This window comes from Sardina pilchardus, chromosome 19, assembly GCF_963854185.1.
Source record: "Sardina pilchardus chromosome 19, fSarPil1.1, whole genome shotgun sequence".
Lineage (NCBI taxonomy): Eukaryota > Metazoa > Chordata > Actinopteri > Clupeiformes > Clupeidae > Sardina > Sardina pilchardus.
In genome coordinates, this window is record NC_085012.1 from 11,119,080 (window position 1) to 11,142,715 (window position 23,636).

Below are 23,636 nucleotides of genomic sequence, written 5' to 3' on the forward strand. Positions count from 1 at the left end.
TTTTGTAGCCAAGGCTGTGAAGCTTTAGCAGGTCAAAATGTTCTCCCTTTTTTTGGGAGATTCACAATTAGGAAAATCACATATTTCACACTCTGCAACACTTTTACCTACTAGGCGTATTAAACCCTACAATAACACGTAGGCCTAGACTTTGTTTTGACAACCTTATGCAGCATCATATAGCCTGGGTAAACCCAGACAAACCACAGCATAAAGGCTTCTCAAGCAAGGTCAGGATTAGATGGTGACCCTGCATGCTCTGCGAACCACTTTTCCTTAATTCAAGCCAAAGTATGTATAATGTCATCTTTGAATACTATTGCAGAGCCCGTAGATGTGGCATTTTTTGTTCGTATAACATGAAATTTGGCACTGCACACACATTAGGATGACACCCACCAAATGTGATACCAGTTGGATGAGTGGTTCGAGCGTTATGCGTGGAACAGAGTGACACACAGACAGACGTTCCTTGCATTAATATATAGGTATAGATAGATGTGGTTGAGGACGGGGAAAAAATCATGGATGGGACATGTGCAGTGCAAACAGTGCATTCATGATAGCCATACAACGTGAGCCTAGACCTTGGCCAACTGAGGGCACCACAGATCATAAAACTGCCTCCAGAGACTTGTAAAGTGGATGTGCATGATGGATACTTTGCTTTGTGTGCTTTCTTCCATGCCAAGACTGACATACTTCGCACTCTGGTATAGGATATGCACCTATTAATCTGGGGTCATCAGAACACATTAGGCCTATATTCCATTGCACTTCCTCTGATTCTTTCCAATTAGCTTCACTAGCGAGTTTTCTTATGGCCACACAACTGTAAATTACAGAACATTGTGTTGAAACGGATCCATCATGCAGGCCTAGTGCCCACTTTACAAGTTGTTCTGGCATTGTGAAGATCAGAGGTTCCTTCAATATTCTTCCCTGATGAGCATAGGATGACAGTGCCAGGATTCATCTGCCTCAAACTGTGAACAAGTGGTTCAAGGAGGATTTGAGGAATCATTTTCACAGATAAATTGGCCATCACATCCTGACTTAAATCTCACTGAAAGTAATGTGTTCAAGAAGTCTTTTCTTTAGATAATCACTTCTGTTGATGTCAACATTCTTGGCACAAAATAATGCAACTCTGGACAAGAACGAATGAATGGCTGTGTGGTTGTAGATAGAAACAATGCCATGGTGAATGCATGATTGTGGATCACATAAAAAAAGGCAGGCCAATGACATATTTGTTGTCTTTTTAGGTCAGGCAGTATGTGGTGGCTACAGGAAAGGTCTTTGACTTGCAGCCAGACCTGAAGTAAGGTCTTTAGGCTTCTCAATAAGATAATTGCATCATTTTAGTATTTTTTTTTTAACTAAGGTTGCCCACAAAACCCAAATTGGGCCTACATGCAAATTGATTTTGTTTCTTTTGACGTGTGTAGAGCGGTCCTTCTTTGTGTCGATTGACACGCGCAGCAGCCAATGGCAACATGTGTTTTTCTTCCTATTCCGTTAAGAGGGAGTGGTCTTTCACAATGGAAATTTGTGCGATCAACATTTAGTAGGCGGGGTGTGTTCAGATCAAGACCAACAGCTCTGCTTAATCGCCATTTCCAAACGTTCACTAGCTACAAATAGCAGTCAGTAAGATTTTCAGCTGTCGTTATAAAACAGATTTTAAGGACCAATCGATCAAGTCGCCGTATTTAACTGCGACTGTGATCTTTTCCAGGACTTTAATATCTTGTCAGACGCAAATCGGGGATGCTGCAGTTGGAGTCTCGGAGCCTCAAACGATCGTTGGATTTAATGTCGCATTTAATCGCTAAAAGCAGTTTTTCGATAAAGGACTGCGCAAGTAGATCATGTCATTTTCGACCGAGTCATTTTTCAAGATGCTGAATTTCAACATAGCTATTTTAAATTGATAACATTTTCGCGACCTACAGTAGCTCAGAGGAACCTATCTCCTAGTAGCTAGAAACAAAAACAACATATCAGCTGTTTGTGTGTGAACTTGCGAAATACCAAATAGATTATTGTAGCCTACTGCTACAATATCAGCCGTTTGTTTTCGTCTACAAGTTTTGGTTCGAATTTCCAGGCGGAGAGAAATAGCCAAGGTAAGAGACTGATGCTCTTTTTTTATCTCGACATAATGAGCTAAATGATAGCCAGACTATACTCTGAACTGTAACGCTGATTTGTCTAACAACGTTTGTTATGTTTGTCTGGCACCAGCACATGATTAGCTATTTAAAAGGCTTCTATCAGTGGAGGACAGTTTTCAAATGAAACTGGCTTGTTTCAACAAGGAAATCGTCGGTGTAGCTGACCTAGCTATGAAGTGCAAAATGAGTGGGGGAGGGGACGATGAGCGGAGTACAGGATTGTTGTGTTTAAAATGTTTTGCTACGGAGTTCGGTGCTGTCGGGGTGAATCTATTTGAAACATGTAGCCTAATAAACGACTGTGAATTTCCCAATATACATCTGGCAAGAAATAAATAGCTGTAGGAGTTCTCTCAGTAACAACAGCAGACAATTATGATCTTGTGATCGTCATACTGTCGAGTCTGTCGACACAAATGTCGATCTGATTTGGGTTGTGTAGCAGCTAAGTTCACAGTGCGTGCACTTCCTCATCAGCTTGAACCCAGCCCACTTATTGGTGAATAAGTAACAGTAGGTTGCAGATCAGTTCAAATTACATGAAATTGCACATACAATCAAAATGTGCAGCTGATTGTATGCTATTGTAGATGGCAACCTAGGTTTTGGCGTTTAATTTGTTTCTTCTTTCTCTCTCTCTCTCCCTCTCTCTTTCTAACACAGATGAAGCTGTTGGAAAACTCCAGTTTTGAAGCACTGGGCTCTCAGCTGTGTGTTGAAACAGGAGACTCAAACATCCTTGGCAGGTACTGACCTATCCTGCATTTGGCACCACTGCTGTCCACTTATCCTCTGCAGATCATGTATCTAGCGCTCCACCACATGATAGACTCTAGGTTATTTGTTTATACTTTCATCTGACAATAAATAGTGTGGGGGTGTGTGACCAGCCCACTTGAACTTGAGTAGGCCTAAACATAGACCACATAGGCCACATTGAGTTTTCACATGCATCTTTAATCTTTTGAATTTGATGTAGTCTGCATAACATTCACTGCAGCCTGTGAAAGTAATGTGCTTGTGGACCACAAGCTTGTTGCCACTTTGGACTACTTTGGACTTTTTCTTTGTACGCTTCTTACCTCCCCTTTCTACTTAGGATATTTTGAGTTTGATGCATTTTACCTGTTAGTATATGTATGCAATCTTTGACATGCGTAGGAGGTTCAGTTTAAGTGATCAGATGAACACTGCCAGTCTGTGTGCAGGCATTGACACCAAGTAGAAAGGAGTTACATGATACAGCAGTGGAAAATCTTACAGCATTAACACACACACACACACACACACATACACAGACAGGCAGACAGACAGACACACACACTTGCACGCACACAGTGAATATGGCAATACTGTGCATACGAACTCTGAAAACAAATATGGGAACATTTAAAAAAAAAATACATGGTCTTGGCAACAAAAATGTGTGTCTGATGGAGAGTGTCACTAAGTACTGAAGAGGCAGCTTACTGATTACACTGTGTACCGGGCCTACAAAAAGTACAGAAGCACAGTCATATGGTGAATTATGCAACTAACACTAAGTGTCTTTTATTGGAATGCCCTACCTATTTGCTGTTAAGCCCAGTGACGTAGTTTGCGAGGTTGACCGTTTATAAGTGGGTGGGTAGGCTAAGGTAGATATGCTGTGTTATGTAATGGCAGGCTGACTGGCTGATAGTGTTGCAGGGTGATCTATCTCTCTTGAGGAGTCATGATGTTATATTGCAGACTAGAGGAACGTTGTCCTCTGTCAGCCTACAGCGGTTATCCAGGGACTCTGTAACAGAGAGTGCCACCACACACACACGCACGCACATACACACACAGCTGAGTTCTCAGTGAGCTGCCAAGTGCACTGGTATTTAACCTGCTTACTGGATTAGTGCAGACCAAAGCTGCATGACAACAGCCAAAAAGAGAAGTACCACTCAGCAGTGACTCCAGCTGTGAGGCCTGATGCAGACGCTGTTTGTGTTCATCCAGCAGTCAGCCCCCGAAACCAGCGCTGTCCCATATACGGATGCTCAGAAACATAAATGCAATGCTGATCTAAGGAAGCTGGATATTTAAAAGTGCTAAATGCACTCTCTGATGTCATTTCCTACTGTTATGACTAACCAAAGAAGCCATCGTTCAGGCAGTTCATTTTATGTCAGTACATGCAGAATGATTAATTTTTAAACCAGCTGTGGAAACATGCCCAGGCTTGTCTTGTCTGCTGGAAGTTGGGTTTCAGGGCTCATTTTAAGCCTAGCTACCCTTGGGCCTCTTTTTGCCAGCCTCTTGTGTTACCTCCAGCAAACCAATGGAAACTAGGCCAAGGTGTCCGTCATGTGGCCATGGCGACCTTTACCCTTACACCATAAATAGTCAGAGCTCCAGTCAAACTTCTAGCCAGGGACTGCAGGGTTGCACAATTTGTGCACTTACATAACCATCAAGAGGGAAAAACAAACACACGCACACCCGTGGTACCCCCCCCCCCCCCCCCCCCCCATGACATGTCAGAAATCCAGACACACCTCAAATAGACGGGGAGGCGTGTACTGTGACACATTTTAATGTTCTTGAATACTTTGCTGTCTCACCGTCAAAGTTAAAATAAGTCTTGTGTTTTTGTTTACTCAAGCAGCTGAGTGGTGGTGTTTTTGCTTACGCTGTTGGTTCAGAGTTTTTTTTCGCCTAACACATTTGTTTTGAGCTGTGGTTTTGTGCAGATCTGGCATCATTGCATGCTCACGCTGCTGAGGCTGAATACTGTAACATCACAGTCTGTGTCATTTCCTTCCGTTGTTCACGCAGAAATTTGATTCTCTTACCATTGAAAGAGGATATCCTTTGGTTTTTAACTGGTAAAGCAACACTGAGATGCCATTTGCTTGTCTACTTACTTACTTACTTCACCTGTATACAGGACAAAACCGAAAGTGGAAGAGCCACATCATTCACCACCAATGACATTTTGACATTTGTTGAAGAGGTTTAAAAGATCTTTCTCTTCCATTACACTAACACCGCCTTCTGTTTTTGTGTACAGGATTGAGAGTTACTCCTGCAAGATGGCTGGAGACGACAAGCACATGTTCAAGCAGTTCTGTCTGGAAGGAGAGCCCCATGTGCTGGAGGCCCTATCTCCCCCACAATCCAGCAGTGCTCCCAGCCCGAACCTGTGAGTATCACCTGACCTCTGCATCATCACCATGCTTCAAAACCCAAACAACCACTCGCACCACAACGCGAGCAGATCATTGGTATCAACGAAGGTCTAGCATTCATCCATATATTCTGTTGATTAGCCTGAGTCTTCAACCACTTCTATCTGTTCTACTGCAGTTTATGTTAAGTCTAGCAGAAGGTGCTGGCTACTTTTACCGTCCCAGGCTTATCAAAATGTTCCAACCCCCCCCCCCCCCTTTGGGCTCAGTGCCTCTGTACTAGGCGTACTATGTCCACGTCTGCTTGTTATCAGTGGCCCAACACCACTATGTGCAGCACTCCATCAGCTTGAATGCTTGTGGGGGAAACTCCAGCCTTTTTGTTTTACTACTAAAGCTCTCTTGTATAGTAAAGGAGCAGTCCGAAAAAGAGGTAATTATATTCTTATATTAATGTCTAATTGTTATGGTCTGTTAGTAGAGCTAATTTCAAAGGATTTGTTTTTTTTTTTCTCTCATTCTTTTTATTGTTTTATTTTGTTTAGGCTGGGGAAGAGCAGTGAGGATGGGGAGAATCCTCTGAGTGACAAGTGCTGCAGGAAGACTCTGTTCTACCTCATCACGACCCTGAACGAGTCCTTCCGGCCAGACTACGACTTCACTGCCGCCCGGGCCCATGAGTTCAGCCGGGAGCCCAGCCTCAACTGGGTCAGTGTGCTTTGGTAGTCGCTCGTGTAGAACCAAGTCACTGCCTCTATGTCTTAAGGCTTTCCTTTCTCAAAATGAGAGCAAGGTGGCGAAGTCCGCACCATTCCCTTAGCGGGTGGCATAGCAACAGACGGTGTCTTTTCGAAATGTTTGAAAGTGACCTCATACCACTCGTACACCAAACAAGTGATTTCATGGTCACTGACAAATGTCTAATGATAATATAAAATAATAACTTTGCTGAAGTGGAGGCACACTCTCAAGCCGGTTTAAATCAGTCTTTACCTAATGCAAATAGAGATGTGAACATTGGTGCTTGAGAGGGCTCACCTATGAATTGATGACAAACAAGAGGCAATGTTACTTAGCGTTACTAGTGTTACATGCTAACCATATTGATTTTCTGTTGATATCTAGAACATAATAGGAGGTAATTGCAAAAAGAATGTAGCTACAGTGTTTCAAATGCTAACCCTGCGAGGGCCAACTGTTTGCAAAATCATGGTCTGGTTCTAATGACGCATTGTTTAGACGTGAAGGGATGTTTTCAGAGTCCTTTCCAAGTTTTATAGTGTATGGTTAGGTGGCCTTGCTTTGCATACAGTACGTTTTCATACAGTAACAACACCAGCCATACTGGCAGCCATCCTAGCGGGAAGGTGTTAGTTGAGATTCGAATAAAGAAATCTGACTAGACTATTTTTACATGCATGGAGTTTTGTCTTCTAATTTTTCTTGTATCTTTGTGGTTGCATTGCACTGGACCACCATGCTTGTCCAGTACAAGCTTGGGTTGCAGGATCCCCTTAGTTTCCCTGTAGTCATTTTCACGACTATGTGTAACATATCACAACCACAGAATTTCAGCACCTGATTGGACAGATGGTATATTTTCCTTCTTGGGAATTCCACTCTCTAAAATATGTTTACATGTTTTATCAGACACTTGTGAATACGCTGAATACACCATCACTTGCTGGAACACTGCAAAACATTAGAGTAACACTTCTGGAAAGTCCCATTTTGCTAAGATTTCTTGTCTGAAGATGTTTTTGCTTGCTATCGCCCTCAGGTGGTGAACACTGTGAACAGCAGCCTGTTCTCAGCTGTTGGGGAGGAGTTCAACTCCCTGGGGCCTGAGCTGTGGAATGCCATCGACCAAGAAATCACCCTGCAAGGATGTGACATTTATAGGTGAGAACAGAGAAATGAAACGAAAACAAAAACAGTATAACCCAGATAGATGAAGTAAGGTAAATCCCCAGATTTTTGGCTTGTCTTTTGTGTGTGCAGTCAGAATCCTGTGTCAAGATCATTTACTCCTATATATATCTAAACAATGTTTGTCTCTTTTTCTCTTTCTACCTGTCTCTACTTAGTTACAACCCTGATCTGGACTCAGACCCCTTTGGAGAAGAAGGCAGCCTCTGGTCTTTCAACTACTTCTTCTACAACAAAAAGCTGAAGCGCATTGTATTCTTCACCTGCCGCTCAGTGAGGTCTGTCACAGTTTATAGTTCTCTTACCAATTTTGAATAACTGCAAACTGCCATCTAAAGTTAATTGTGATAACCAGGGTTGCATTGATTGAGCTCTAACCTCAATAATTATTTTTATTACATGTTTGTGGTTTAAAAGTGTGTTTAAAGGGCCGTTCACGCCAAGAACGATAACTATAACGATAATTATTAACAAATATCATTCTCGTTAATATGAATGATAACGTTCACACATAAACTATAACGATATAGTTGGGGATCACTTTCAGAATGATTAAAAGCTAACAGCCAAACAGAACCCATAATATTTTAGCCATCACATGCATTAACACGAGGAGAGACTTTTCTTATCGTTAGCCAGTGTGGGCGCTTTTATCGTTATGATTATGGTTATAGTTATCGTTGTTGGTGTGAATGCTGCTTAACAGTGCAGCAGTGTTTTCATGAATATTCCATAAGTCATCCATTTACAAGTGTTGTGATCTCTGCAGTGTCCTCAGTGGTTATGGACGCGGTTGCCTTGACAATGAGCTGGACATGGAGCTAGACGATGAGGAGGAGCTGGATGGTTTCACAGAGGACCGGTGCGTTCACATGGCAGCCTTTAGCAAGCTTAAGCTTGTATAACATTTTTCATTCAGTACTTTTAAATCTTAACTGATTTTTTTTCTAAATCTTGTCTTTGTCACTTAGGTTTCCTCGAGCTCTCTGCGTGTAACCTCTCTCAGGGATAATACTGAAGACCCACAGCCCAGTCTTTCAGCAAGGCATCTTCATTTACTGCCCCCTTCTTCCTTTATATGTCTGAGTGTTTTTCCATATTTCAGTCATTGGACGAATGGACTACCACCTTTTTTGCCTGAAAAGCATCTGCTTACATGTGTACATACACACACATATACGGAAACCGAATATTGGATGTGTTTTTTTTTTCCCCCGCCTTGGATTAGCTTATCTTTAAAGGTAGCCCTGCAGACATGTAGTTTTTTTTCCCCTCAAAGGGCTGAGGTCTAGTTAATGGGCCTCTGGATCCCTGCCACAGTCTCTCTTCACCCAACTTCAACAGACATTTCTCCCTGCACCAGGATCAGCCTCTGCATAGACATTTTCCTAAGACGATGATGAAGAGGATTTGCATGTTAAGATGAAGAAAACCCATAGACTTTTACTGAAGCTGGCTATCTTTGTCATCATGTTGGGTGTCTCTTCGAGGAGATGACGTCGTCGTTGTCAACATGCATGCAAGCAAGTTGTTATTGTCTGTAGTGGTTGAACAGTTCATCACCAGCAACCAGGAGAGAGAATGGGCTGCTCACTCAATCACAAACTGAACTCATGCCATTGTGACAGTAAGAGTCACTGTGATTGGCCATGCTCTATAAGTGTGCATTTTCATTGGTTCATTCATTCTTATTTGTGTCTGTTTGTTCTCCTTTTACTACTCATTTCAGTCTCTCAACAGTATTCCTATTGACAGTCAAGCACTGAGTTGGTTTAAACAAAGTAAGAACACCCTATAGGGGGAGTGTGTGTGCAGAAGGCAGCCATTGCCCCCCCTCCTTCTGAATGTTAGGGGGTAGAGCTCCTGGACATTGTAGAGCACAAACCTTCAGACAAGATTGCCAGCAGATAAAGATTCAAGATATGATTTGGAGACTCTTTCTCCGCATCTTAAACCAGTGCTGGCTTAAGGTGCTGCTGTGGCTTTGGTTTGTTTGTTGTCGGCTGTTACCCATAGGGTCAGTTTTAGTTTTAAAGGCTTCTAGTCATTTTGGAACAATTTGTATGGAGGCCCTGGGAAGCTGGCACCTTTGGTGTTAAGTGCTGATTAGCTTTTTTTGAACCTTTTAACTGACACTTAATTGTTGATGGTCGTTGAGTTGCCCTGATTCATACTGTATGTCCTCGTTTTATTTACACTTTCAGTGAATATTATGAATAAACTTTTATGTGTTGTAAACTTGCTTTTGTCTCATTTAGGCATGATTAGATAAAAGAGAAGATTACACGTTGACATACATTATGCCTATTGGCTGATATTCAAATCAATTCTGATTGAGGACCAGAATTAAGATGAACCAAGATTCAATACTTTACTTTAATTGGTAGGCTACAAAGACCAATATCCATAATATAGGCTACGTTATTGGATTTTACCGAAATGTAAGTGATTTAGTGTTCACATGACGTGATCAGTCTGTACATTTAGCGTCCAGGCCTTGGGTGACGTAATGACCAATACATTAGCAAAACTCCCATGGAAACAACGAATCCTGCTTTGAGGGATAATATGTACAGGAGATATTCGTTGCTGAAGATGTGATTCAGTGAATATTGAGCCACAGGCAACTTTCTTTAGCTGGAACAATAACCAAAGATTCTAGAGCAGAGCTCTGTTCTAGAATCTTTGACAATAACATAGCTTTAACTGATAAGAATACTGTCGTTTGTGATGTCACAATGCTATATGATACATTATGGAATACTTTTACAGAGGATGCTTTAGTTTGTTTCAAAACGAACACTTCTGGTTCATTGTACTATTGATGCCCGTTGCATACCGGGAGTAAATATTGTGGGCTAACTAACCCATCCTTTCCGAAAACGTTTCGGAAAACATGTTGAGGAAAAGCGTCTCGGACCGGAGCGGTCTGCACCGGACTGAGCAACTGAACAGTGCTGCGAACCAAAATGACTCGTTGGGACCTCTTCTGAAAAATTCAGAGGAGCTGAAAACTGACCAGGCATCTAGCTTCAATGGACACCCAACCGGTTCCTGCGGAAAAGGTTTTAATAATTTATATCCACATATTGGCTAAAGTAGATATTTTCTATAGGTAGGCTATACGTACTGATTGAACTTCTTTATTAAAGTGAAAGTTGCAAAGTTGCAAACTATAGGCCCATTGGGCCAGATCTTGATCTTAGGCTGACAACAAGCATTTCAGTAACACTAATACTAACTGTGAGTTGCACATGTAGGCCTAAACCTGTGTATAATTTGTGCTCAGGGGTGAAGCAGGCCTTAGAGCAGAGGGATGTCCTCCAGGCTGCAGAGGAGGAGGAAATATGGAACTCCTTAGACATGTGAGTGTGTTCCTAAAACAGCCTTGTGCTTTGTAAGAGTATCAGCTCAAGACCACACAATAATAGCGCAGGCATAGTCACATTTTAAAGATAATGAAATTCAGGTGCTTATATCTTTAGAAACCCTGAGCAGAAAAGCGACATTGTGCAGCTGCTGCAAGGCAAGAGCCGTCTGATGGGGATGAATGCAAACTTGCAAAAGGCACTCAATGCTTGCGAGGATTCAAATGCCGAACTGGAAGTTCAGAACACTGATCTGAAGAACCAGATGATAAGGTAATGTTATGTTTGTCACCGTATGATGTTAACAAATAGAAAAATACAAGCAAATAGAACAGTATAAACATCACTGTTAGTAAAATATGGTCCTAATGTTGAATGTATTTTACCTGTAGCATGAACAAGGCCATCAAGGCCATGGAGCAGTACAGGATAGAGATGGATGAAATGCGGGCAGCACTAGCTGAGAGCCAGATGGCCAACAGCAGCCTCAAAACCCAAAATAACAAGCTGGTAAGTTTCTCTTGTTAGCCACATGTCATGATATGCAGGTATACCCAGAGATGGGCCAAAATAGTGACCCCAATTTTAACAGCTGTGTCACTGAATAGTAGTTAGGCTCAGGCTTATATTTATCATCATTGCATCTCATCTCATACTTTTCAACTGACGTGCCCACAGGAAAAAGAAAATAAAGGTCTGAGCAACGTCATTGAAGCCAACAACAATGAGGTAGGCTAAATTGTCAGCAAAAAAAATAGTTTAAAGCTATTTTTCTGTTCAATTCCTTTTTTAAACGCGGGAATGTGTTTCATGTGACAGATGTCTGATGTTTTGTTTGCGTGCGATGCAAACAAGAAGAAGACGGTAGATCTTACCCAACACATCAAGACTTTGGAGGTATGGTGTTTTGGTTGGGAATTATCTGTGGGCTTGCTCTTCAGAAGTATTAGATGTGTGATACATGTTAAAATACGTATTGTTTTGAGTAGAAACAACTGGAGCAAACAAGGGTGGAGCTTGAGGAACAAGGCCAAATCATTATCAATGTGAGTATGACTAGGTTATTATACCCATTCTACATAGTATACATGTTGAACTTGAGTCTGTTGTGCTGTGGTGTCCTACTCCATATTTTCACATTAGTCATACTGTCACAGAGAAGGCTTTCTGTCTCTTCATCTCTCTGTGTTTTGATGATGTTATTATTAATCTAATCTCTCAGAAAGATTTTATGATCGACCAGCAAAAAGCCTCTCTGGAAGAGATGAATTCCATTGGACTGGTATGTTGCATCCTATTCAAAGTCCTTTTGCTTTGATTGAAATACCGTAGTTTAATCTGACAATGATCACCGAAATGCCATGAGCAAAACTAAATGTTGCTGTTCATTTTGATATAATAGAACCTGAAAGCAAAGATCAAGGACCTGGAGAACCAGTTGGAAATGGCCCTGGTGTATGTATTACTCTCCTGCTCTTTTTTGGTTTGTTTGTTTTAAATCAGGTTATTTATAGACCTATAAAAAATGCTCTCCCCTCCCTTCCCCCACATTGATAGAACTGGACGTGGAAGTTTCCTGAAGCAGGATGGTACTTTTGATGTTGGCACTGAGAATCACCTTTCTTTGGCTGATGAGCTGGGACAACTATCCGGTTTTCAGAATTCTGCCAGTCTTCCTTTGTACCAGGTTGGCACATGTTTACCCATTGGTTTACATTTTTTGATGCATCTCAACCAAAAGTATAAATGTAATGTTCTCTGCTCTCTCTCAAAGAAGACCCACATTCAAATGTATGCACAACTTTGTCCTCCTGTTAAAGTCACCAAATATTTTTGTTTCACTTCTGCAGGTGGAATTTGATGATGATGATGTGGAAGAAGACGAAAGTGTGGAGTTTGAGTTAGATGTCATGGAGGGATCACATGTCCAGGCCTGGGCAGATGAGCTGAAAGAGGCATTGGAGGAGGACGCATGCAAGGAGAAAGAAGAAGCAGTCACCTGCAAGAGCATGGAGATGACCCTCGGTCAAGAGATGGAAGAAGCTGCAAGCCATGAGGAGGTCAATGAGGTCATCAATCATGTTGAGGTGGTGAAAGAGGAGGTTGCAGATGAGACAGTGGAGGTGGACATCAGCTGTGAGGAGATGGTCCAGCAGGAGATGAGACAGGCACAGGAGCCTGAGGTGATGGAGCAACTCATCAGGCAAGGGGACATTCACAAGTCCATCAAACTTGAGATGGCGAAGGCAGCGGCTGCTGACTCTGTGGATGCAGGTGCTGAGAGGCCTGTCCAGGCACAGATCAGTCTCCTGGAGGAAGAAAACAAAACAGACGATAACAGGTACCTAATTGTTCCCTCTCATAAATCATTATTATTATTAACATTAAGATTATTAATGATGAATAGCCCATGATCTCTGACCTAGAACGTTTATTTTTTGTCTTTCTGTGTGCTCTGTGTCTACATCTGCTCCTGCTCCTGCCACTGAAGCGGTGTTTGTTTGGAGCAGACCCGTTGGAACCTCCAGAGGGCCGCGCTGGTCACTGGTGCTGTTGGACTCGGCTTGCTTATTTTCCTAAAAATAAAGGCTTGAAAAAGCTGACTGGGTGTTTTGGATAGTTTGAAAGGATGCTCTCATAGAGTAATATTATATGTGGACTGTGCTACTACAAAATGATCAGCCTCTGTAGCAACAGTGCTATGAGCAACCAAAGTTAGTGTACAGCCCTGCTTGTCACTAAATCAAGTTACTGCAGACAACAAGGGGTAGGCTAGGGGAAGCAGACATGCCACAACACCACACTGTGAACCCAGACAATTCCATTACTGGGTGTAAACCAGCTTATTCCTGTAGCCAAGTTATGAGATCAAAGTTCACACACACAGGCCTTGGTTTTCTGAGGAGTAAGCAAAAACTTGTATGCTTGCTTGCATGCCAAAACTTGCGACTTGTATGCTAAGAGTAATATAACATGTACCTGAGACATGTCTCTGTGGCGAACCATATATTATTCATTTGTTCAGTGTAGGCTATGTGACCTGTTCAGAGTCGATATATCCTGTTCAGCCCATTCACCACCAGAGTGCGCTCTTCAGTAACAACAGCATCCATAAGCATTTTCATTGGGACATTTTATGAGGATGTGCAACTGAGGATGTTGATTTGATTGATGTCTAGTATGTAGAACTCAATGACAAACAGCAGCAATACTCTTATATTTCTAAAATGCAAATACAAATATTACTCAAATGAAGCATTGCAAACAGCTTGGAAGGTACAACTCCTAGCACTGTACATTTATATTATACAATCCAAAACTCAATTACATGACCAACTATCCACCATGATTGTGTTGCCATGACCACAGACTCCATGGCAGCCCGGAGTGACCCTGGCCAGCATCTGGTCACTCCAGTGAGGTGACAAACCAACCCTGACTCATCTAAGGACCAACCCTGGCTCAGCTGTTGTAATCAACCCAGGGGTTATGGGTGGGTGCACAAAACAGAAACATTATGAAGATGGAAATAACAGCATTCAACACCAAAAACGAAATAACAGTAAAGTACTTCCACCCACTGCAATCAACAACATCAGCAGAAGAATCATTGCCCAAAATGCCCCGAAAGAAGATCAAAATAGAAAACAATTAGGCTCGACTTGAATTACTTTGCATTTCTTATTCTTTTCAAGTGTCTAGGCAAACTGTTTTACAGGACAGATGCAAAATAAAGGAATGACTCCTTGAGGTCTAATGTAATCATAACAAAATCTGTTGGGCTCCCTCTAGTGGAGCATGAATGAATGTGCATCCCTAAGCTGATTAACCTGCTCACATTCATATACCCAGGGATGAAAATGAACAAATCAATATGTAATTTAAAATAAAACATCAAATGCCCTAACTTTAAGTGTATAAAAAAAAACTACAAAATACAGTAGCCATGCTATGTATCAAAATAGCATATTGCATATTTTTATGAAAAATGGAAAATACTAATAATGCACTTTAAAGGGAGCATCAGTATGACTGTTGATTAAGTGGACGATGTTTGAGAGCAATTTTGTTCTCTGTCTATACGAGACATGTCATAAATCTATAGTCAACAGATCAACTGGCCTGCCTGTTACATCTAATAGCCTAAATACTGTAGAGATGCTCTCAAAAAATCACAGCTGGACTTGTGAGGTGGTACAAAGTGGAGACCAGTCTCTGACATTGTCAATGCCTGCCCAGATTGCTTGATATGGTATCGTGTAACGCTATTGACCAAGAACGATCATGACACTGTTAGTCGTTTTAACTAACTGGGAACAACTGTGTAACCTCTAAATGGTGTTATACTGACACCAAGGGACATAAATTATTTTTTTCATTGCATTGCTCTGGGGCAACTTTTAGAGCAATGTTGCAGGCCAACCACGTAACAGGTTCCATGAGTTCCGCATGGATGATTAAAGCAACACTTAAAGAGTTTTTCATACCTTAAAAAATAATGTTTCCAAAATCATCTCAGCGGTTCATCAACTCGTAACAGGGTGAACAGCACTTCTGCATTCACTTTGCAGCCCTCTATCGGCTATAACCACACTATGTAACTTTACCAGATCGGGTAGCGTACCTGTAGTTCGATGAAATGAGACATAATAAACTAAACATTTTGCTTGCTTCGATGTCTCAAGACATCATACTTAGTTTAATATAGCATAAAATCATGCAACATACCCTACATTGTCTGTGGACATCGTTATTGGCTGGATAAACAAATGGCTTGCGTGTAACAGAGGAAAAGTGCTGAAGAGTGTTGCTTTAAGTTGGTGTGAGGGGGAGTGTGTGTGTGTGAGTAACCTCTACTCGCCATGCACTGATTGACCCTTTCAGGGTTTTTTTTTTTTTTTAAACTAAGTGAGTACTGTGTAACCACTAAATGGTGTATATGTTTGGGGCAGCCGTGGTGTACTGGTTAGGGCTTCGGGCTTGTAATCGGAGGGTTGCCAGATCGATCCCCGACCAGTCCACCATGACTGAAGTGCCCTTGAGCAAGGCACCTAACCCCTCACTGCTCCCCGAGCGCCGCTGGTTGGGCAAGCAGCTCACTGCTCTGGGTTAGTGTGTAATTCACCTCACTGTGTGTGTGCTGTGTGTGTTCACTAATTCGGTTAAATAGGGTTAAATGCAGAGAAACAAATTTCCCTCACGGGATCAAAAAAGTATATATTCTATTCTATTCTATTCTATATTGTCACCTAGGGCCATAAATATGATTCTTTTCCCTTGTGCTTCTTTAGGGGGCATGGTAACTTTACAGCAATGTTGCAGGACAACCACAAAGCCAGCCAGCCCCATGTACTCTACTCTGCACAATGACAATTCAGTTGAATGTAATCTAATCTAATCTGTTCCGATGATAAAAGTTCTAAAGAAACTGACGATTAAAGTTCAAGACACTTGAGATTGGTGCGAGAGGGGGTGTATTGTGTGTGTGTGTGTGTGTGTGTGTGTGTGTGTGTGTATGTGCAACCTACATGTTGCTCGTTGTGCACTTCCTGAATCTCAATATTCTGATCACAAGTCTGGGAAAAGTCGGAGCAACATACGACCAAGGCAAAAACTAAGTAACAGGAACACACCAACAAGCGGGAGTGAATCCATAGTAAACTAAGGAGTGAGGCTGCCAATATGGCTGCCCGCGAAGTTTTCACGTCACAATCCCGAGCCCTATACACGATAGAATAGGGCTCGGGATCATGACGTGAAAACTTTGCGGGTGTAACGGGTGCTAGCTGGTTAGCTATGCTGTGTAACGTTAGTAAACCTCACTCCCCGACGCTTCAAGAGCGCTGCTGGCATGAAAGCTAGTAGCCTGGGCTTTTAGCTGGATTGTTAGCGCACTCGACTCCCGATCCGTGGTGCTGCTGTCTCGCGGGTTCGAGTCCGGGCGTGTGCAGGGCTGGACCGCGGTGGTTCCACACAACGCAGGTTACATTGGTGCCGTGACCCGGATCGGGAGTGAGGTTTAGGGGGGTGTGTAACGGGTGCTAGCTGGTTAGCTATGCTGTGTAACGTTAGTAAACCTCACTCCCCGACGCTTCAAGAGCGCTGCTGGCATGAAAGCTAGTAGCCTGGGCTTTTAGCTGGATTGTTAGCGCGCTCGACTCCCGATCCGTGGTGCTGCTGTCTCGCGGGTTCGAGTCCGGGCGTGTGCAGGGCTGGACCGCGGTGGTTCCACACAACGCAGGTTACATTGGTGCCGTGACCCGGATCGGGAGTGAGGTTTAGGGGGGTGTGTAACGGGTGCTAGCTGGTTAGCTATGCTGTGTAACGTTAGTAAACCTCACTCCCCGACGCTTCAAGAGCGCTGCTGGCATGAAAGCTAGTAGCCTGGGCTTTTAGCTGGATTGTTAGCGCGCTCGACTCCCGATCCGTGGTGCTGCTGTCTCGCGGGTTCGAGTCCAGGCGTGTGCAGGGCTGGACCGCAGTGGTTCCACACAACGCAGGTTACACGGGCACAGCCATATTGGCAGCCTCACTCCTTAGTTTACTATGGATTACTATCGATTTACTCCCACCTATTAGTGTGTTCCTGTTACTTAGTTTTTGCCTTCTTGGTCGTATGTTGCTGTGTAGTGGGGTGTAACCATGGCCGTAACTACCATTGAGGACACCGAGGTCATGTCCTCGGTATTTTTTTCTTCAAGTTTCGTTTTATAAGTGTTATACGTTAAAGTCTTCTTCCGTATTGAACTGATACAGAACGATCTTTGTGCCGTATTTTAAGAAACTGCTCAATGCACACACGCTACAATGAAAAACACACAAAAAAACCTAATCATAGGCTATACACCCTAGTAATGACACTTGAACAGCGTTTCTCAAACTATGGGCCGCGCAACGTGGAGACTGCTGGTCAGCGAGAGTGAAATTAGGCCCGGTGATTCACCTGATAATTTGCTGCGCAAACAACCGCAGACCGACAGAAAAAGAAAGCAAACGTTGCAGCGATCAGGAGGAAATGCTTGCTAATTGGATGTGATTAAACATAGAGCCATACAATTAAGTGGTGGTATGAACGTTCATTGAATGCATGCGTGTAGGCCTACGCGTTTGCGTGACATAAACTGAAACTATAACGTTTTGGTGGCAAAGCTCCGCGTCAACCTGTTGGAAGGCTATAATTATTTAACGACATTTAATAGAACAACGTGCATTCTCGCAACTCCCATAAAAACAGAGCAGAGACTGTACAATACTTGTTTAGCATAGATATATACTTTATCAAGGATTGAGTATTGTTTAGTCAAATTTGAACATGGTCAGAAGATTTAATCTTTCATTTAAAGATCTCCAGATTTCGCCTATCTGCACGGCCGTTTACCATAGACAAAAGTTGGTATTGTGTTTCCTGAATCCTTACATTCAGGCATTCAAATGAAATTTCATTATAAACCATATCCATTTTTTCTCCATTCGCCTATCAGAGTATGATATGCTTGTATGAGGGAAACATCCCAAAACATTTAGCACCCATTGCTGTTGTTTTCAGAAGTGTCTCCCATGCAACCATGCAAAAGCAATTAATTGTACTTATATCTTACATTAGTAAAGCAGGCCTCTGATGTGCATATGATATGTTAACATGTGCATAGTTTTCACAAACTTTTTGTGAACAATTTTGGCACTTCAAACATTGACTGCTTTGAAGTGAAAGTGCATGTCTAACAATATAGCACAATATAATTATGATAATGATCATCATAATGATGATTTGATGGGGTGTAGGTACGTGTAGGTGGGCCCAATGACCCCAAAGTCTGCCATAACCAGGCCTCAACTTAAAGAAGTTAAGCTCCACGCCCGCACTCCATTTCACATTGAATATTCCTTATGTTATTTTCTCATAGTTGGCAACCTTACCCTAGCTATGACCCTGCAGTTTATATGCAGCATTCCCTACACTGATGAGGAGATGCAGAGCATTCTTAATCACAGATGGAGTAGGGTCCAGTTTAAATAACCAAAGTCAGTTTGGGAAAAGGCTCTTGAGGCTCTACAAAAAGAATATTGTGGAAAAGTGTGGGCTCGGAAAAACCCCCCTGGCATTTCGGAGTGCCCAAAATTTCTAGCGATGGCCCTGACCTCGGTATTTAAAAAATCCTGGTTACGGCCTTGGGTGTAACAGCGCAACCCACGATCGCAAGAGGAAAAGAATCGCTAATACTATATTTCTGCTTCTTGTCTTCTGCATCTGAATGAATGGATATTACGTTCGGTGCACTACCAACATAGCGGCTATATTCCTAGAATGCAAGGCGTGTGCCCGAGCCCTATTGCAACATCCCATTGCAGGCCAAAAACACACTTTTTGTGTTCATTCACTCTCCTTCATACTAGACATGTAGTGCTTTCAGCAATGTTATGTTTGTAAGAAAACCTGTAATCTCACATGAAAGTGTGTCAGTTTCATGTCACATCTGAGAAAATGGCATGTACTTTCAATAACTAGCCAAGCAAGGGTCATTGAAATGAATGAGGCATTAATTCCTCATTCTCTCTTAGTTTACCTCCAAAGTTACATTTGACTGGTATTGTAACTAATAAAAAAATCTATTGAGGGTAATTGGATAATGTAGATGTAATGTTGCAATCTCAGTTTCCATGGACTTGAACATGATCACAAAAATGCAAACAAAAGCCAAATCATGCCATGGCCCATTTGCAACTAATTAGTGATGATGACACATTCGTTAATTAGGTCCACACCAGAAAACAATTCTCCTGTGGGTCACCTGGTAGATCAAGGAGCAAGATTTCACAAAGGTGCACAAAGGTCACGCATTCAATTCGTCGGGAGCACAGATCCGAAACAAATGCATACCTGCACTGTACTATAACTTGATTTGTACTGTAGACATGTCTGCTATAGTAATACATGTGAAATGCAAACATACCATTAGAATAATAACTGCCTGCCATGATGAGAATTGCATCATTACAATAGCCATGGGGTGGCTTCGCTCTGTCCTCTCCATTAGAGCCTCCACTGGGAGATTATTAAACGTTGAGTGTAACCCCCCTGGTACTGCCCACCTGGAGCAGCAGGTGTGTGACCTGTTGATCCGGTCTGTTCAGGATGTGTTTAGCCAGTCCACAGGGGGTCTGGGGTGGCTGAACTAATTGCTTCCCTGGGAATGTCTGCAGTGGATTCGTGACCTCTAAAAACATGTTTATCCTTTCATGGACTTACCCTAGAGGCGAAAAATAAACATTAGTCTTGAACTTATCCTCTTAACTTCCTGGGTACCAATCAAAATAAAAACAAAAATATTCTCAAATCTACTACTGAAATTCTTTATTCTGATATCGATTCAGCTTGAGACAAAAATCTAAATATAATAATTGATGCCTTCTTCCATGACACCTTGGGCCCATATTCACAAAGAATCTTAAAGCTAAAAGTGGCTTATGGCGTGTTTAGAAGAAACCTAAAAACAATGGGAGTGTCAGGGAAACAATAATGCCACAAACAACAACCAGGCCTCAAATTATTTTATAATTCAAATGAAAGAAAAATACTCACTGTGTCTATGCAAATGTGTCATTATACAAATGAATGTACATTTAGCAAAGATACTGTGTCAATGCATTCCTCTTTGTAGCCTATATTTATTTCATTACCTGCCTACCTACCTACCTACATACCTACCTGCCTTACCTTCTTACCTACCTACCCCTCGTCCTTTGCAGTAGCCTATTCATGCAGCACTTGCACTAGTGACCTGTCACTAATCAGTCAGTACATCATTATGAATGTAATCAGGGAAGAGGAGACCCCGGGATGCTGGCCTAGAATTATGGAGCTAACAGAGGCTACCACCCCATTCTGCAATGCCATGTTAAGCCCTGTGGACAGAAGTGAATTGGGGGTCAATGACTCAACACACAACTCCAAACTCCAAAAGCTAGTCAGCTGGTACTCTACAATGGAGTAGCCAGCACTGTCACTGTCTCTCAACTCTGTTGAGCTATTGTGGGTGCAGCCTGACCGAATGGTACCTAAGAAGTGGTGATCAAGCCAATCCAAGTTGCTGGTGTTTCAATCAATGTAAAGAATTAAGAAATATTTTTAAATTGAAAATGATTATTGCATAGTTTCTCTTTAACTACTTTGTTTGTAAGCTTGACAGCTTCAAGACATTTTCCTGTATGAAGAAACTAATCAGTTGCAGTATTTAGGTGTGATTTAGGCTCATTCTTCTAAACAGATCTTTCCACAAATGTTCAATTGGGTATAAGTCAGGGCCTTAACTTTCTTTCCCTGACACCAATTGAGAGTTTCCAACCGTTGCTGTTTGCTTTGGATTGATGTCCTGCTGGAAGGTACACCCATCATCCTCATCATCCTAATGGATGGCTCCATTAATCGTTCTTTCAAACGTATGAGGTCTTCCAGTACCATGAGATGAAAAACAGCTCCATGGCATGATGCGTTGACCTTCAAACTTCACTGTATCCAGTTCCAATGATTTGTTTGCAAGTTTGCAAGTTTATGCCACGAGCCATGCTCATGACGGCAGACTGACAAATTGAGGAGTGTTGTAAAATGTACACGCTAAAGCTGTAGGGGAAGCTCTGCAGAGAAACTTGCAAGCGTAAAACGAGAAAACAGCAAGTATACTTTTTTGATCCTGTGAGGGAAATTCGGTCTCTGCATTTATTACAATTTGTGAATTAGTGAACACACACAGCATGCAGTGAATACACATTGAGGTGAAGCACACACTAATCCAGAGCAGTGAGCTGCCTGCCCAACAGCCCCCCCCCCCCCCAAAACCTGCATAGTTCCTCTTTAATACCTATTTTCCCCACTGTATGTGCTTAGAAAATATTTCTTTTGACACTTTTGGGAGCTACACAGTTTTCGTCAAGCCCATCACGTTTCCATAAAACACTACTTTGAAAATGTGCAGTACACTACCCCGGAGCAGTGAGGTGCAGGGCTAGGTGCCACTTGCCTTGCTCAAGGGCACTTCAGCTATGGATGTGGGCATGGGAGAGCAGTGCTCATCTACTTCCCCCACCCACATTTTTCCTACTGGTCAGGCATCAAACCAACAACCTTCGGTTACAAGCCCGAAGCCCTAACCAGTAGGCCACGGCTGCCATGTCATAGATGTAACGAGGTATGATTTGGCCACCATATTCCCCAGATCTTAATGGAGGCCCCACCTCACAACTTGCAAGACTTAAAGGATCTGCTGCTATCGTCTTGGTACCAGATATCACAGCACACCTTCAGAGATCTAGTGGAGTCCATGCATTGACAGGTTAGGGCTGTTTCTGTGGCAAAAGGGGGACCTAATACAATATCAAGCAGGCTGTCATAAAGTTATGGCTGATCATTGTAAATGCTTTGAGGTATAATAGTGAAATATGAGCTGTTATTGAGTGAGATTGTATGTGGATATATCTAAATGCTACCTCATTATGTTACAACTGAAGCCTAAGGTGATGGAAAATGTGTCTACTTTTAAATTCTTTATCTATTCCGGAATTCAGGGATCAGTTTATAACCCTGTGTACTTCTTGCTGACATTTGTCCTTTATATCCTCATCATCACAGCCAACTTAACTTTGATTTTAACAGTGATCATGGAAAAAAGTCTCCATGAGCCCATGTATATTTTCCTCTCTAATTTATGTGTGAATGGCCTTTATGGAACAGTTGGTTTTTACCCAAAATTTTTGCTGGACTTGCAATCTGATACTCACTCAATAACCTACAGTTGGTGCTTTATACAAGGTTATGTGATTTATACCTCTGTCTTTTGTGAACTCACACATATTACAGTCATGTCTTATGATCGCTATGTGGCAATTTGCAGGCCACTGCAATACCACAGCATTTTGACTCCACATGCTGTGCTTAAACTGCTTGTGGTGGCCTGGGCTTATCCGCTTTTGGCAACAGCAATAGCTCTTATTCTTACTCTCAGAATACCCATTTGTGGAACTCACATCCAAAAACTATTCTGTGATAATACTTCAATACTGAAGTTGGCATGCTTTCAAACCATAGCCAACCAGATATGGGGTATGATCCTAATTGTAGGTATACTTATAAAGTTTCTTTTAATTCTTATTTCGTATGCTCTTATTGTCCGGGTTTGTATGTCATCAAATGAGGGCAGAACAAAGTTTACTAAAACTTGTTTGCCCCATCTTTTGGTTTTGGCCATCTTTATCATTACAGCAGTGTCGGATATATTGTATGGCTGGGAGGGGTCAGAAAACCTTTCAGTCAGTGTGCGTAATGCACTTGCTGTACAGTTTTTGATTTTTCCGCCACTGTTGAATCCAATCATTTATGGGCTTCAGCTTCCACAGATCCGAAAAGTAGTGTGCAGACAATGTTGTAAACACAAAATTCTGTGTTACCTCAGGAGATGACTCTTTTAGTCATAGAACATTATCAATACTGGTTGGGCAATGTTGAAAAATGTAATTGCCAACCAGATAATTGACGAATATCTTGTTGATGAATGAAATTAGATTGAGATGTACCCATAAAAAGCTTTATTCATTGTGTTGACATACTGACACCAACTCATAAACCTAGTTATTTTACTTAATCATGTTTTGATTGAGTCAGTTTCTACTCACAACGCAAAATTAATATTGGACAATGTAGGTTATGCTAGGTTATATTAAATGTAGTAAAGCATAAACTATTCGTAAAATATTTACAAGAGCATGTATTGTCAATAATCAGAGATCAAGTCGGTCTGTATTTACTAATGGTCTAATATAAGAGACAGCAAAATAATGATTGAATTATGTGCATTATGCTCACACTGACCTGGGCTGCAATTCCTAAAAGTTTTTTAATGCTATGTCATTTGTTATACCATAACTGTATAATTTCACAGATTTCCTGAAATGTTCTTACCCTGTGTAAATTAGATTAATGACCGGACCACAGAGTTTCAGATAAATTAAAT

General features: G+C 41.9%; 3 protein-coding genes across 3 annotated transcripts; all 3 read left to right on the top strand.

Annotated features, from left to right (window-relative positions):
- The first annotated feature begins 1,564 nt into the window (after window positions 1-1,564).
- Window positions 1,565-9,505, top strand: maf1b (MAF1 homolog, negative regulator of RNA polymerase III b). Its single transcript, XM_062521628.1, has 8 exons — window positions 1,565-2,132; window positions 2,844-2,926; window positions 5,221-5,352; window positions 5,884-6,046; window positions 7,119-7,240; window positions 7,426-7,545; window positions 8,037-8,129; window positions 8,239-9,505. Exons 2-8 carry the CDS (start codon window positions 2,844-2,846, stop codon window positions 8,261-8,263), a joined length of 738 nt encoding a protein of 245 aa, XP_062377612.1. The 5' UTR covers window positions 1,565-2,132; the 3' UTR covers window positions 8,264-9,505.
- A 505-nt stretch (window positions 9,506-10,010) lies between these two features.
- Window positions 10,011-13,229, top strand: LOC134066541 (uncharacterized). Its single transcript, XM_062521906.1, has 12 exons — window positions 10,011-10,332; window positions 10,557-10,632; window positions 10,753-10,908; window positions 11,028-11,145; window positions 11,314-11,364; window positions 11,455-11,532; window positions 11,625-11,681; window positions 11,858-11,917; window positions 12,038-12,090; window positions 12,193-12,322; window positions 12,486-12,976; window positions 13,127-13,229. Exons 1-12 carry the CDS (start codon window positions 10,164-10,166, stop codon window positions 13,227-13,229), a joined length of 1,542 nt encoding a protein of 513 aa, XP_062377890.1. The 5' UTR covers window positions 10,011-10,163.
- A 4,048-nt stretch (window positions 13,230-17,277) lies between these two features.
- LOC134066542 (olfactory receptor-like protein DTMT) lies at window positions 17,278-23,085 on the top strand. The gene is made up of 2 exons (XM_062521907.1): window positions 17,278-17,319; window positions 22,195-23,085. The coding sequence occupies exons 1-2, from the start codon at window positions 17,278-17,280 to the stop codon at window positions 23,083-23,085; spliced, it is 933 nt and encodes a 310-aa protein (XP_062377891.1).
- The last annotated feature ends 551 nt before the right edge of the window (window positions 23,086-23,636 follow it).

Bases quoted from the DNA above. Each gene is read 5' to 3' on its own strand.
- LOC134066542 (XM_062521907.1), top strand. From the start codon at position 17,278: ATGGCCGTAACTACCATTGAGGACACCGAGGTCATGTCCTCG. The intron at 17,320-22,194 runs GTATTTTTTTCT...TCCGGAATTCAG, and splicing joins ACACCGAGGTCATGTCCTCG to GGATCAGTTTATAACCCTGT.
- LOC134066541 (XM_062521906.1), top strand. From the start codon at position 10,164: ATGTTGAGGAAAAGCGTCTCGGACCGGAGCGGTCTGCACCGGACTGAG. The intron at 10,633-10,752 runs GTGAGTGTGTTC...TTATATCTTTAG, and splicing joins ATATGGAACTCCTTAGACAT to AAACCCTGAGCAGAAAAGCG. The intron at 12,091-12,192 runs GTATGTATTACT...CCACATTGATAG, and splicing joins CAGTTGGAAATGGCCCTGGT to AACTGGACGTGGAAGTTTCC.
- maf1b (XM_062521628.1), top strand. From the start codon at position 2,844: ATGAAGCTGTTGGAAAACTCCAGTTTTGAAGCACTGGGCTCTCAGCTG. The intron at 6,047-7,118 runs GTCAGTGTGCTT...TATCGCCCTCAG, and splicing joins GGGAGCCCAGCCTCAACTGG to GTGGTGAACACTGTGAACAG. The intron at 8,130-8,238 runs GTGCGTTCACAT...TTTGTCACTTAG, and splicing joins GATGGTTTCACAGAGGACCG to GTTTCCTCGAGCTCTCTGCG.